At 39.7% G+C, this 15,246-nt stretch overlaps 1 protein-coding gene across 4 annotated transcripts in view; it reads right to left on the bottom strand.

Annotated features, from left to right (window-relative positions):
• Window positions 1–15,246, bottom strand: part of PLA2R1 (phospholipase A2 receptor 1) — a 116,059-nt gene that overhangs the window by 78,318 nt on the left and 22,495 nt on the right. For all 4 annotated transcript variants that reach the window (XM_027591079.2, XM_027591082.2, XM_027591081.2 and 1 more), the window contains one exon: window positions 698–871. In XM_027591079.2, coding sequence (XP_027446880.1) covers window positions 698–871 — 174 coding nt within the window. The remainder of the gene's footprint in view (window positions 1–697; window positions 872–15,246) is intronic.

Here is a 15,246-nt window from a genome sequence, read left to right on the forward strand (position 1 = left end):
GTGAAATAAAATTTGAAAAAATTGTCAGAAACTTTTAATGAGTGACTAATTGTGCCATACTTTCAAATGTTTCTAAAAATTTTTAAAAAGCTATGTGTACACATCTACAAACACATTTAATCTAGAAAGGAGAAATAAAAGGGTAGTTTAGGTGATGGGTAAAACCCAAGACCCAGTCCATTAGCACAACTCTTTTGACATATTATTGTCCTATCCCGTTAGTTAACATGTTGTGCTTTTGCTTTTCCAACCAGATTTGAAGTTCTTAGTCATCCATGAGAAGGCCTATGTATCTGTGCATATTGACTGACAGGCGAGATTTTGTTTAATTAATAAATGACTTAATTATTTATTAACGGAAGCTGAATAGCTAAGATCTCCAGCAGAGCAGGGATTTGTATTTAAGTTTGGAAGTATCCCAGATCCACCTGCTGGAGTTGCAAATTGTCCTGGGTTCCTTGCAGGGGCCTCAACTTCTCTTCTCCCAGGGAGAGAAAATAAAGAAGAAATGCCCGGGTGCCAAATGGTATGGCCCAGGGGACAGGTCACAATTCTGGGTGTGAGTTGGCACTGTACTAATAAAATAAAACATTTTCTAAGGGACTTTTTTTCAGAATATATTTTTGCATACCTGGACATAACTGTTAACAGTCATTTTAATTGCATTAATATCGGTGTGTGTCATCCACCTACTTACTCTTTATGAAATTTTCTTCGTTTTCATCTGCAATACTTAGTAAAGCTCCTCCTTGCATCTGGCATGAATAATGTGCCTCATTCCAGGAAAGAGAGGAAAGCAGGTTGAATTGGTAGCAAATGTGTGAATTGAGATCCTTCTCCCAGACGGCATCACAACCCACCTCTGCGGACGCTGAAAACAAAGTCCATTAAAACATAAACTATGATCTTACTTTATCTATACAACAATGCATTTCTAAGATGAATTTGAATGGAATGATTCCAATTTCAACCTCTAAAACTTCAGTGCCTTATTGAATCTTGATTAGGTTTTTATGATGAAATGTGCATTGTTATCCCACTAGTATTTTATGGTTCAACTCTTTCAAGATTTAAAGGAAAGTCAAGAAATTATCAATAAAGAAGGTCCAATCCTTTCTGGGAAAATAAGAGAAGGCATTTTTAAAAGAAGGAAACAGAAAAGTATTTGTGAAAATAGCATGAGGTCTCTACAAAGCAGTCATTTACAACTTTATACTGAAAGTTGTGTGAATTTAAATGTTTATTTGAGATGCATGCAAATGTTGTTTCAAAAAGCCTTTTCCCCCCAAATACCAAAATGCTAGGTGGAATAAAAGGGATACAGTTGAAATATGAGTTCATGATGAACACAAGTTTTTAAATAAACATTGAGAACAGGAACACTGATATTCAGTTTAAGCTAAAGTTCTTTCAACCCAAAGGAAGAGAAGCAAAATGTACTTGTAAAACATTGCATAGTATGCTTAAAAGTAAATTTAATGAAGTGTGAAATGTGGATCTGAAATTTGAAGTTTACTGAAATAACAGAAAATAAAGACCTAGTTTGGGTGATTTTGCTAAAATTTTAAATCAAACCCCAAGGAGAACTAAGCAGCCACAGGAACTACCTGAGATCAAACTCAGCCAAAGAATTTCAGAATGTAGAAAATGTGAAACATGCTATATCCTGAGTGTAACTGATGGACAGGCAATTTGCTAAAATCTAGAATAGTATTTCCCAAAGTGTAATCTACAGAGTAAGACAACTTCACGAGCTCTCCAAGAGGAGCTGGGACATAATGCATAAATAACCTCCTCTGGTAAATTCAAAATGTACAAGAGCATAGTAAAGGCTCTGAGAAGGTCTGTGGTAAAGAAACAGCTCAATTTTAATTTGGTTATACTTCAAACTTATTTGACAATGAAATCTTTTTTGTTGGTTTCCTTCCCCCATAATACTTAGATGGTTCCCTTGGGAAGGTAGAAATTTGTTTTCATGTCTGATCATAATGTGCTTTCCCCAGAACTGAGTTAGTTAACCAGAAGTTATTAAACCACATATAAATCTAAAGTTGTCTATATAGTTTTCTGACTGCTACAGGTATTTATAAAAGGATCCAAAATTAGTTTTCATGTCTGATCATAATGTGCTTTCCCCAGAACTGAGTTAGTTAACCAGAAGTTATTAAACCACATATAAATCTAAAGTTGTCTATATAGTTTTCTGACTGCTACAGGTATTTATAAAAGGATCCAAAATGAAGGAGGGCAGAAAATAAAGCTATCACCAAGTAAAACTGAAGGAAAGGAAAAGAAAGGGGGAAGGAATATTTAAGTAATCATCTTGCTCTGGTGTCTGAAATTTTCCCATTGAGAATGAGTCCTTAGAGATTGTCTTCAGTTAAAATGCTAGACCATCCCTGAGATGGACAACACAGTAAGTGTTAACAGACATCAGCTCAGCCCTGTTCATCTGGCAAAGACAGTTGAGGTCATAGGAGCGGGGCAGGGAACTGTTTACAATTTCATTGTGCATAAAAATCATTTAGCCAGCTTGTAAAGAAAATGCAGATTCCTTGTTCTTAGTCCCAGAGACTGAGTTAGTAGGTCTGGGGTAGGATCCAGGAACCTGCATTTTAAACATATTCTTGATTCTAATGCAGGTGGTTTACAAAGCAAACCCTGGGAAACACTGACTTGGAAGAAAAAAATTAAAGCATTTCCCAAGGAGTGCAGGTCTGAGTAGCTCTTTACTACTAGAAGATAGTAAGATGTCAGAAAGGGAGAGATGTTGGTAGAAAATGTCAGAGGGGGAGATCGGGGGAGGATGTCAGGAAGAGAGATCTGGGAATAGAGTAACTGCCTATCATCTCCTGCTATAAGGAAAGGGTCAATAATAAATCCTAATTATAAGCCTTCAGTCCACAGCCATATCATGATAAGAAGAGGTCTGGAGGACACTTCAATTGATCTCATTCCCATTTTTGCCAAGAGTTGGTCCTGCCCTTTCTTTCTTTCTTTTTTTTTTTTTTAAGATTTTATTTATTTATTTGAGAGAGAGAGTGCGAACAGGAGCGGGGCAGAGGGGCAGGGAGGGAGAGGGGTAGAGGGAGAAGGAGAGGCAGACTCCCTGCTGAGCAGGGAGTGGACATGGGGCTCAATCCCAGGACCCTGGTATCAGGACCTGAGCCAGAGGCAGATGCTTAACCGACTGAGCCACCCAGGTGCCCTGGTCCTGCCCTTTCAATAGGAGATAGATTGAGCTGTGTAAACACAGCTTTTTGTGGTAACCTGCTTGAATTCTGTACATTAAACAGTTGAGATGAGAGGCTTGCAGGTGATCCTGTCTCTGCTACAAATTATACAGTCCAGTTTTGTTAGATTTCCCTTGGTTTGGGATTATCTGTGCCAATTCTTCTTCTTCTTTTTTTAAAAGATTTTATTTACTTATTTGAGAGAGAGAGAAGGAGCTCACGAGTCGGGGGGAGGCGCAGAGGGAGAAGCAGACTCCCCACTGAGCAGGGAAACCCAACACGGGGCTCGATCCCAGAACCCTGAGACTATGACCTGAGCCGAAGGCAGATGATTAACTGACTGAGCCACCCAGGCGCCCCGGTGCCAATTCTTAAGGTTAATCAAAAGGAAGCTTGCGGTCAAATGTTTGCATCAGGCGCCTGCCTATATTCTTCTAACAAGTAAGCTCATCTGTCATTGAAATTTGGTTTTAACTAAAATGTAAGAATTTGTACTTCCGTGCACCCAGACGCAAGTGCCGTCTCTTCTTCTCTTCATGGGCCGCATGTCACTCCACAGATCTTATTTGAAGGCTGTAGGGTAACAAACGGGATGAAAGCGCCACCATGGGCTTGGGCACTGTGGTGTACTGTCCTGATTTCCCTTCACGATCGAAGACCTTATTTCTCTAGCTGCCGGGAGACACATCTCAGTGTTTACCTTCTTCAAGGAGTGCCTTGGCTGAGAAGTCTCTTTGCCCATTATCACTCTCCCTTCCCAAAGGCAGCCTGCAAACCATGATTGGTCAGTGCAGGGCTATGGGTGCCTCCTCTCACCTCAACTAGGGGCAACTCCAGCTTGGGAAGCTCTCATACAGTCAATCTAGGGGACTCCAGGCCTGCATCACAATCCCGCACAATGCTGCTTTCTCCCCTTCCTCTCCACATGTATTGATCCTGAGAGCACTCCCCCAAGAGAGCTGCTTGTTCATCTCTGCCTCAGGGACTGATTCCCAGGAACCCACTTGGCACAGGCTCCCATCTTGGCCTGGAACACATGCATTTAATATTCTTAGTTCTCTTGTTTCTTCATACATGATCTCTCTTCCCAAGCCACTGAAAATGCGAGAGTGAAGGCTGGTGTCTCAGGTGCATTTAATTATTCTTGAAAAATTCTACTCTAGGGCTAGAGTCATATTGTTATATTTCTTTGCATCTATGGCTGTCTTTATATTGTTGCTCCTGTCACTAAATTATGAGCTCCTTGAGGGAAGCAACTGTGTCCTGTATATCTTTGTATATCCTACTCTTTGATGAAAGAGTACCAGAATCCTTTGCATGTTATAAATAGGTGATTTTTTTCTCTAAATATACCTGTCTTCTAATGAACTGAGATTTATTCATGTCAACACTGATTTTTATTATGGATTTTGCTGGGATGCAGCCATTCCTTTTCCTTTGTTAACGTGGCTGGTTTTTCTTCCCAAAGGATACAGCTTTGCCATTGTCCCAGGTCAACTGTTTCTTGCCACTCGAAAAAAAATTTTGAATGCTTTAAAAACAAAAAATGAATTCTCATATGATTAGAGCAACTCCAAGCTACAAAGTAATTATTTTTCTCTCTTTTATATACTCGTCACGAAGTTATTGGATCTCTGCTCCCTGCAAAGTTCTGTGTTGGTAAATCTCCTGTAAAAAGAGTATCAGACCAAGTCAGGACTTCTTGCTGTACCTTCGTAATGCCTTACACATTTCTTGGTGGCCCTGATCACAACCGAAATTAAATGATGTATTTAATTTTGCTCCTTGGTTCTCTGTTTTTCCCGATAAAATGTAAGGATCAGGAAGGCAGGCACCATGTTCCATCTTTTTCATGCTCTTCCCCAAACTTCCCCATCAGCATTTTAAAGGTAATTGGGTAGAGGTGAGTATGCTATCAAAGGAACCTGAGAAGTGCTGGCCGCAAAAGAAAGAGGAAAACTAGTAGGTGGGGGTCCTAGACGCCCACGAAAGGAGATGGTGTCGATTTTTGTTACATGTTGCTGAGTCTTTAAGTAAGGTGAGGATTGAGACCACAAGTGAGCATGAGCGCTGTTTCAACAGAGGAACCCAATCACTGGCCTTCTCTGTGCCTGCTCCAAACAGAGGAGCAGAGAAAAGTCATTCTGATCAGTTGATTATCAACCACCCCCAATACTTCCTGGAAACATTACTGGTTTTCTCTAGTAAGCTTGCTCTCTGGCAGCCACAATGCTCATTTCACATCTTTCCTATTGCCCAAACCTCTTATTCCTTCTGCCTCCTCCTCAGAGAAAAAGTCTACAGCCTCTGGACCCGTTTCTCCTCATTTTCTCCCATCACCTAATCAGTCAAACTACTTGGACCCGCACCATCGTCTCCCTCTTCCCTCTTACGGAGAAATTGTCTTTACATATACGAAAGGCCAGTCTGTCCATCTAGGATCTGGATCCTACTTCCTTCTGTCTTCTGAGAGATCATATATATATATATACAATCAATTGCGCTCACTTTCGTGCATCTTCAGGCTCTCTCTGTTGGATCATTTCCACATGCATTCAAAGATGGCCTAGCATTGCTCGTCCTTAAAAAATAAGAGACAAAAACACTTTCTCCCATGGCATCCCCATCCCCCCTTTTCTCTACCCCCATTAGTCAAATGCTTTTACACACATACGGTCTTCAATTCCTCATCTCCCATTTACTCTTTCAAAAATAACAGTTTTATTGAGATATACTTAACATGACATAGAATTCACCTATTTATTTATTTAAAGATTTTATTTATTTGTCAGAGAGAGAGAGAGAAAGGAGAGAGAGCACAAGCAGGGGGAGCGGCAGGCAGAGGGAAAAACAGGCTCCCTGATGAGCAAGGAGCCCGATGCAGGAGTATCCTAGGACCCTGGGGTCATGACCTGAGCCAAGGGCAGATGCTTAACTGACTGAGCCTCCCAGGCGCCCCTAACTCACCCATTTAAAGTAAATAATTCAACGATTTCTAGTACAGTCAAAGAATTGTGCAACCATCACCACAATCAGGTTTAGAACATTGTCGTCACCCAGTACCCATTAGCAGTCATTCTCCATTGCCCCCTCAATCCCCATCCCCACCCTCAGCCCAAGGCAACCACTAATTAGTTTCCATCTTTATGGGTTTGCTTTTTCTGGACATTTCATATGAATGGAATTCTACAATATGCGGTCTTTTGTGCCTGGCTTCTTTAATTAGCCTAATAATTCCAAGAGTTGTCTATGGTGTAGCATGCACCAGTACTTCACTTCTCTTTATTGCCCAATAATATCCCACTGTATGACTATTCTACATGCTATTTATGCTTTTATCAGTGATAGACATTTGGGTTGTTTCTCTTTTTTGGCTTTATGAATAATGCTGTTATGAGCATTTGTTTATAGGTTTTTTTGTGTGTGTGGGCATACGTTTTCATTTCTCCTGAATACGTACCTAGGAGTGGAACTACAGGGTCATGTGGTGACTCAATGTTTAACATTTTCTTTTTTTTTTAATTTTATTTTATTATGTAATGTAGTCAACGTACAATACATCATTAGTTTTTGATGTCGTGACCCACACAACCTTTTGAGGAACTGACAGACTGTTATCCAAAGCAGCGGTACCCTTTTACAATCCTACTAGCAGTAGCTGAGAGTTCCAGGTTCTCCATGTCCTCACCAACATTTGTTATTATCTTTCTGATTGTAGCCATCCTGCTGGTTGTAAAGTGGCATCTCATTGTGGTTTTTGTTTGAATTTCCCTGATGGCTAATGATACTGAGCATCTTTTCATGTGCGTATTGGCCACTTCAAATCTTCTTTGGAGAGATGTCTGTTCAGACACTTTACCCATTTTTTAATTGTTTTTTTTATTATTGAATTATAAGAATTTTTTATATATTCTAGATATAAGGTCCTTTATTAGATACATGACTTGCAACAGGAAATGACAGATGTTGGTGGGGATGCGGAGAAAGGGGAACCCTCCTACGCTGTTGGTGGGAATGCAAGCTGGTGCAACCACTCTGGAAAACAGTATGGAGGTTCCTCAAAAAGTTGAAAATAGAGCTACCATACGATCCAACAATTGCACTACTGGGTATTTACCCCAAAGATACAAATGTAGGGATCCGAAGGGGTACATGCAACCTGATGTTTATAACAGCAATGTTCACAATAGCCAAATTGTGGAAAGAGCCAAGATGTCCATCAACAGATGAATGGATAAAGAAGATGTGGTATATATACAATGGAATATTATGCAGCCATCAAAAGGAATGAGATCTTGACATTTGCAACCACGTATGCTGAGGGTGTATGCTGAGCAAAATAAGTCAATCAGAGAAAGACATGTATCATATGACCTCACTGATATGAGGAATTTTTAATCTCAGGAAACAAACTGAGGGTTGCTGGAGTGGGGGTGGTGGGAGGGATGGGGTGGCTGGGAGATAGACATTGGGGAGGGTATGTGCTATGGTGAGCACTGTGAATTGTGCAAGACTGTTGAATCACAGATCTGTACCTCTGAAACAAATAATGCAATATATGTTAAAAAAAAAAAAAAGAAGAAGATAGCAGGAGGGGAAGAATGAAGGGGGGGAATTGGAGGGGGAGATGAACCATGAGAGATGATGGACTCTGAAAAACAAACTGAGGGTTCTAGAGGGGAGGGGAGTGGGGGGATGGGTTAGCCTGGTGATGGGTATTAAAGAGGGCATGTTCTGCATGGAGCACTGGGTATTATGCACAAACAATGAATCATGGAACACTACATCAAAAACTAATGATTTAATGTATGGTGATTAACACAACAATAAAAAATTTAAAAAAAGATATATGACTTGCAAATATTTTCTCCCATTCCATGGGTTGTCTTTTCACTTTCTTGATAGTGTCCAGTGAAGCACAAAAGTTTTTACTTTTGATGAAGTCCAATTTATCTATTTTTTCTTTTGTTGCTTGCATTTTGGTGTCATATCTAAGAACCCATTGCCATATTCAAGGCCATGAAACTATACCCCTATATATTCTTTTAAGAGTTTTATAGTTTCATCTTTTCCATTTAAGTCTTTGATCTATTTTGAGCTAATTTTTTGTAAGGTGAGAGATAGGTGTTCAATTTCATTCTTTTTAATGTGGATATCCAGTTTCCCTTACCATTTGCTGAAAGGCTATTCTTTCTCCATTAAATTGTCTTAGCATCTTTGTCCAAAGTCAATTAACCATAAATGAGGACTCACAATTTTATTTAATGTTTTAAGCTTATTATTATTATTTTTTAAGCAATCTCTTTACCCAACATGGGGCTCAAACTCACAACCCTGAGATCAAGAGTCACACACTCTTCCAACTGAGCCAGACAGGTACCCCTATTCAATTTTGACAGGACCAAATTGTCTTGATTACCGTAGCTTTGCATAAATTTTGAAGTCCTCCAACTTTGTTCTTCTTCATGGTTATTTTGGCTCTCTTGGGCCCTTTGAATTTCCATATGAATTTTAGGATAAGCTTGTCACTTTTTGCAAAGGAGCCAGCTAGAATTTTGATAGAGATTGCAGTGATAGTGCCCTCTTAGCCGTATTAAGTCTTTTGGTCTCATGAACATGGAATGTCTTTCCATTTATTTATGTCTTCTTTAACTTCTTTCAACTATATTTTGTAGTTCTAAGAGTGTAAGTTTTTCACTTCTTTCGTTAAATGTTTTCCAAAATATTTTATTTTATTTTATTTTATTTTTTAAAGATTTTATTTATATATTTGACAGGGAGAGACACAGCGAGAGAGGGAACACAAGCAGGGGGTGTGGGAGAGGGAGAAGCAGGCTTCCCGCTGAGCAGGGAGCCCGATGCGGGGCTAGATCCCAAGACCTTCGGATCATGACCTGAGCCAAAAGCAGACACTTAGCGACTGAGCCACCCAGGTGCCCCCATTTTATTCTTTGGGATGCTACTATAAACGGAATTGTTTTCATAATTTAATTTCTGGATACAATTAATTTTTGTATATTGATCTTGTATGCTGTGAATGTGTTTATTAGTTGTAATAGTTTTTTAGTGGATTCCTTAGAATTTTATATATACGAGATCATGTCACCTGCAAATAGAGATAGCTTTACTTCCTCTTTCCAATCTGAATGCCTTTTATTTCATTTTCTTGCTTACATTCCCTGATTAGAATCTCCAGTACAATGTTGAATAGACATTCTCATTTTATTCCTAATTGTAGGGAGGAAGCATCCGGTCTTTTATCATTAATTATGTTGGTTGTGGGTTTTTCATAGATGCTCTTATCAGGTTGAGGAAATTCCTTTCTGTTCCTGGTTTTGGAGTGTTTTTTTTTTTTTCTTAGTTACACAAAGGGATTTAAATTTTGTCAAATATTTTTTCTGCATTTATTGAGATAATCATGTTTGTTTTGTCCTTTATCCTATCGATATGCGTATTAATTGGTTTCCTGAGTTTTAGACCACTTTTGCATTCTTGAGAAAAGTTCCAGTGGGTCATGGTGTACAATTCTTTTTATATGTTGTGGCATTCTGTTTGCCAGTATTTTGTTGAGGATTTTTGCATCTATATTCATGAGAGATACTGGTGTATAGTTTTCTTTACTTGTGATGTCTTTGTTTGGTTTCAGTATCAAGGTAATATTGGCCTCACAGAATGAATTGGGGAATGTTCCCTGCTCTTCTATTTTTGTCATTTACTCTTTAACCCACTCAGTTTGGCACCTAGAGTTTACTTGGTAAGGTCATCAGTGATCTCCATGTTGCCAAGTCGAGGAAACACTTAAGTTTCAGAACTTGTCAAATCAAGCCCTTTGGCAGTGTTTGGCAAGTTGAATTCCCTGTCTTGGCTGATGCACTCTTTTTTTTCTTGACTTTACATGCCTGGCTACCCTTCTACCACTTTGGCTGCCTATTCTCAGTCTCCTTTGCTGGTTCATTCTTCTCTGTTCAAACTAACTGTTGAGGTCCTAAGACTTGGCCCTGAGTCCCCTTTCTTTCTATTCTACACATACTCTAGACTATCTAACCCATTCTTATAAATCCCTTTACTACAACTCTCAAATATATAGAGACCTCTATATCTAACTGCCTAGTCCACATCTCACATGATTGACTGATGCATAACATGTCCCAGTCTGAATGCTTGATTGTCTCTTCCAAATCTGTATCTCCATTAACTTTGCTATGCATATCAGAAAGCTGGGGTCTTAATTAACACTTCATTTTCTCCCTTATCCTTTAAGTCTGTCCTTACCAGTGAGAAATCCAACACCTGGTTAAAAATCTATATATGATTTTTCAGGCCTGACTGTAGGCAATTACAAAGGCTTTATCTGGTAGACCTCATGGGGGGAAGGCTCCCCTCCCATATCAGACTTGGTTCACAGATGATGCACTAAAGTCTCTGGAGGGAGTTCCAGTCAAAGATTCAGGCCCCCTTGGGCCATCATGCTCTTCACATTCCTAGCTCTGGCTCCTTCATTTCTAAGCCTCTTTTTCTGAGGCCTTGGGATGATATCCTCTTCGGGTACCTCTACTGAGGTTGGGGGGTAGAGGAGGGGGAACCTTGAAGACACTTTTACCCACTCTGACTCAGTGCCCAGTCCTTTTCCACTCCTAGCTTTTCCCTCTCCCCTTACCCTTGACCCCAGAATCCACAAAACTGAGGAGGCTTTTGTTGAGGGCTCTCTCAATAGCCTGTGCTTATCCTTCTGACCTTTGGCCAGTGTGCCATTCCATAAGGAAAATGGAGCAAGAGGAGTTGGTGCTTCCTCCCATTTTAGGTTCTTGCTTCTATCTCACAGTAAGTGATAAAAGACTTAACTCTTTCATTTTTGGCTTGTTGCTTTAATCAGCTACTCAGACACCTGACAGCTCAGCTCCTTCTCTCCAGCTCAGCTGTGTTCCTAAGAACTGCATCTTATTCAGTCTATCTCCAGATTGGATTTCCAATACATCCATTTTCCAACCCACTTTCTGCTACCTAACTCAAGTCACTACTATCCCTGATTCAACTACTGCTGGGGCCTTATAACTGGTCTCAACGATTTCCTTCTTGCCCTCCTGCAAGCCGTTTGCCATAAAGAATTCACAATGATCCTTAAAAAAATTTTAAATCATTATCATATCACTGCTTAAGATCCCTTTATAGCTTCCATTTATAGTTAGAATTAGGTAAATCTTTACCTCTAGAACACCTTGAATTATCATGCCTCTGCATGAGTTGGCCTCTGCCAACCTTTTCAGAATGTCTTGCTCCTCTATCCCTTACTGTGCTCTTGCCACATTGTCTTTCCTAGATAGTAGCAACCTCTTTCCCTCCTCAAAGCCTTCAGGCATTTGGCTAGTGGCACACTGTGGGTAAAGGTAGGGAAACAATCACCCTTGGACAGGTGAGAGTATTTTATCATGGATGTTGTTTAGAATTATCAGTGCATGTGCATGGTGAGTCAAAAGCATATCGATGTCTAGTTGGTTTTATTATTTTTTTTAGTTCTATTCAAACAATATATTTCCTTTATTGCCTGTAAACCTAGTGCTGACCATTCCCATAGACCATTCACCTCTAGGTGGATATCTCATCCTCTCACTTTCCATCTTGATAACTGTTATTCATCTCTTGGACTAGAGATTTAAATACAACATACTCAGAAAAACTTTCCTTGACTCACAAATTTAAATTAGATTTCTTACTGATAACACCATTTTTTTTAAAGTGGCACTTATAAAAAATTATATATCAATTTGGGTATTTTACTTGAATGTGAACTTCATTAGGACAGGCACTATGACTTTCATCTTTCATGTTCATGGTTATAATCCCAGCACAAACTTGGCACATAGTAGGTGTTCAATACAGATTTGTGGGAATGAATGAATAAACAGTTTGTGAAAATAGAGATCAGGCATGCATTGTCATAGAAGTCAAGGACAGACAGTGGACTGAGGAATGAAAGCAAGGTGAAGAAGTATAGACAATTCTTTTGAGAAGTCTGTCAATGGTGAGGGGGGGTAAAAGACATGGGTGTTTTCAGGAGGCTGAAGTGGGTATGAAGGTGTTATATTATTTTTAAGATATTTTAAGACTTGAGTGGCTTTCTCTTACACTGTTGGTGGGAATGCAAACTGGGGCAGCCACTCTGGAAAACAGTATGGAGGTTCCTCAAAAAGTTAAAAATAGAACTACCGTATGACTCAGCAACTGCACTACTAGGTATTTATCCAAAGGATAGAAAAATACTGGTTCAAAGGGCACATGCACCCCAATGTTTATAGCAGCATTATCAATAGTAGCCAAGTTATGGAAAGAGCCCAAATGTCCATCAGCTGATGAATGGATAAAGAAGATGTGGTATAAATACACAATGGAATATTACTGAGCCATCAAAAGAATGAAATCTTGCTATTTGCAATGATATGGATGGAGCTAGAGTGTATTATGCTAAGCAAAATAAGTCAGTCAGAGACAAATGCCATATGATTTCACTCATATGTGGGACTTAAGAAATAAAACAGATGAATATAGGGGAAGGGAAAAAAAAGAGAGAGGGAAGCAAACCATAAGAAATTCTTTTTTTTTTTTTTTAAGATTTTAGTTCTTTCTCAGAGAGAGAGAGAGAGACAGAGGCAGGCAGAGGGAGAAGCAGGCTCCTTGCTCAGCAAGGAGCCCGATGTGGGACTCGATCCCAGGACCCTGGGATCATGACCTGAGCTGAAGGGAGATGCTTAACCGACTGAGCCACCCAGGCGTCCCAACCATAAGAAACTCTTAACTACAGAAAACAAACTGAGCGTTGATGGAGGGAGGTGGGAGGGGGATAGGCTAAATGGGTGATGGGTATTAAGGAGGGCACTTGTTGTGATGAACACTGGGTGTTATAAATAAGTGATGAATCACTAAATTATGCACCTGAAATAAATTTTGCCATATGTATTAACTAACTGTAATTTAAATAAAAACTTAAAATAAAAAAGAAGACCTAAATTAAGCAAGTTTAACTGCTAATGGAGAAGGATCCAGTAGAATGATGGGTGTTGAAATCACCTAGAAAACTTGTTAAAACAGGTTGCAGGGCTGCACTTCTAGAATTTCCGATATAGTTGTTTGGGGTGTTGCTGATAATTTTCCTTTCTATCAAACTTGCAAGAAATGCTGCTGCTGTTGGAATGGGGATCACACTTTGAGAAACACTGAGATACAGGTTGGAGAAGGTTGAATGGGAGGCTCTGGAGTCCAAGCGGGGAGATTTGCCCTAGGTAGAAGGAGGAACACTATTGTATAAGGCAGAGGAATAAAGATGGGTGCAGACCCAGGTGGGCTTAAAGGTTAGGGAGCAGAAATTGTCAAAACTTTCCCTCTGATGGGTCCTGTTTTCATTATGAGTAAGAACTGAGGTCATCTGATGAGAATCAGGAAGGAGAATGGGGGGTAGGGTAAGAAGTTAGAGGAAGGTAGGGAGGTTGGTATGGTCATTGTGGGGAGCAAGAGAGCAGTATGACAAAAGAGAAATAATAGCATTGCAACTAGTGTTGGAGGCTTAGGTGAGGTTCACAGTCATACATCTATGTTGACACCAATCTGCCCGTTACACCATTGAAGTTACTGATAAAATAATTGTATCAGCTAAATAAGGTTCAAGGACAATCAGACCATTCCAGAGGTTGATGTCTTAAAAATATCTCAAACTAACTGAACATGACTGTCCAGCTGTGTAAGACACACAATTAAGAGGGACTTATCATGGCCCAGAATTGCCTCTAAATAAACCCCCAGAGATTCCTATATATCTCCTTGTTCCTGAAAATCGATAGTGACAAGTGCTTTATTATATCTCTCCTGCCAGTGTGTTTATATATGTAGTAGTACTAAATTTAAATTTTGCTTCCTTACAGTCTTTTTTTTTTAAAAAAAAGGGAAGCATTATTTTACAGTGAGATACTAAAAACTTCCGTTAAGAAAGATGAGATACAGAAGTACAAATCTTTGCTTTATTCCACTCACTCCTTTCTGTCCTATTCACTTGTTGCTCCCATGGAAAAAGCTATCAGCTTGCTCAGATTTCAGGCTCTGACACATCATTTTGAGTTATGTTGATTACGAGGAACCAAAAGTAACAAGAAAGGAAGGAAACTGGAAGTGTAATTTAGCACTATACCAATGGTGCTGGTTGAGGTAAAGGTCAGGAGAGCTGGAATCTAGCAGGCTGTCAAGCAGAAGAAGCTTCTGAGCTATAGGAAGACTGGGGGGTGAAAAGCCCCAAGCACCACTGTACCCAGGTTTCCACCTGGGAAACCATAATTGAATACAGGAGACAGAGAATGGTAACAGGGCTCTTCACAGAACCTCAGGGAGAATACTGTGGTTAAAAAAAATGTCAAAATCCTAGAGGAGAACATAGGCAGTAACCTCTTCAACATCGGCCATAGCAACTTCTTTCATGACATATCTCCAAAGGCAAAGGAAACAAAAGCAAAAACAAACTTTTGGGACTTCATCAAGATAAAAAGCTTCTGCACAGCAAAGAAAACAGTCAAAAAACTAAGAGACAACCCACAGAATAGGAGAAGATATTTGCAAATGACATTACAGATAAAGGGCTGGTATCTAAGATCTGTAAAGAACTTCTCAAACTCAACACCCAAAAAACAAAAAGTCAAGTCAAAAAATGGTCAGAAAACATGAACAGACACTTCTCCGAAGAAGACATACAAATGGCTAACAGACACATGAAAAAATGTTCAACATTGGGATGCCTAAGTGGCTCAATTGGTTAGGTGTCTGCCTTCGGCTCAGGTCATGATCCCAGGGTCCTGGGATCGAGCCCCACGTTGGGCTTCCTGCTCAGCAGGTGAGTCTGTTTTTCCCCCTCTCCTTGCTCATGCTCTCTCTCACTCACTCTCTCTTTCAAATAAATAAATAAAATCTTAAAAAAAAAAGAAAAAAATGTTCAACATCATTAGCCATCAGGGAAATTCAAATCAAAACCACATTGAGA

Source organism: Zalophus californianus, chromosome 3 (assembly GCF_009762305.2).
Source record: "Zalophus californianus isolate mZalCal1 chromosome 3, mZalCal1.pri.v2, whole genome shotgun sequence".
Classification (NCBI taxonomy): Eukaryota; Metazoa; Chordata; class Mammalia; order Carnivora; family Otariidae; genus Zalophus; species Zalophus californianus.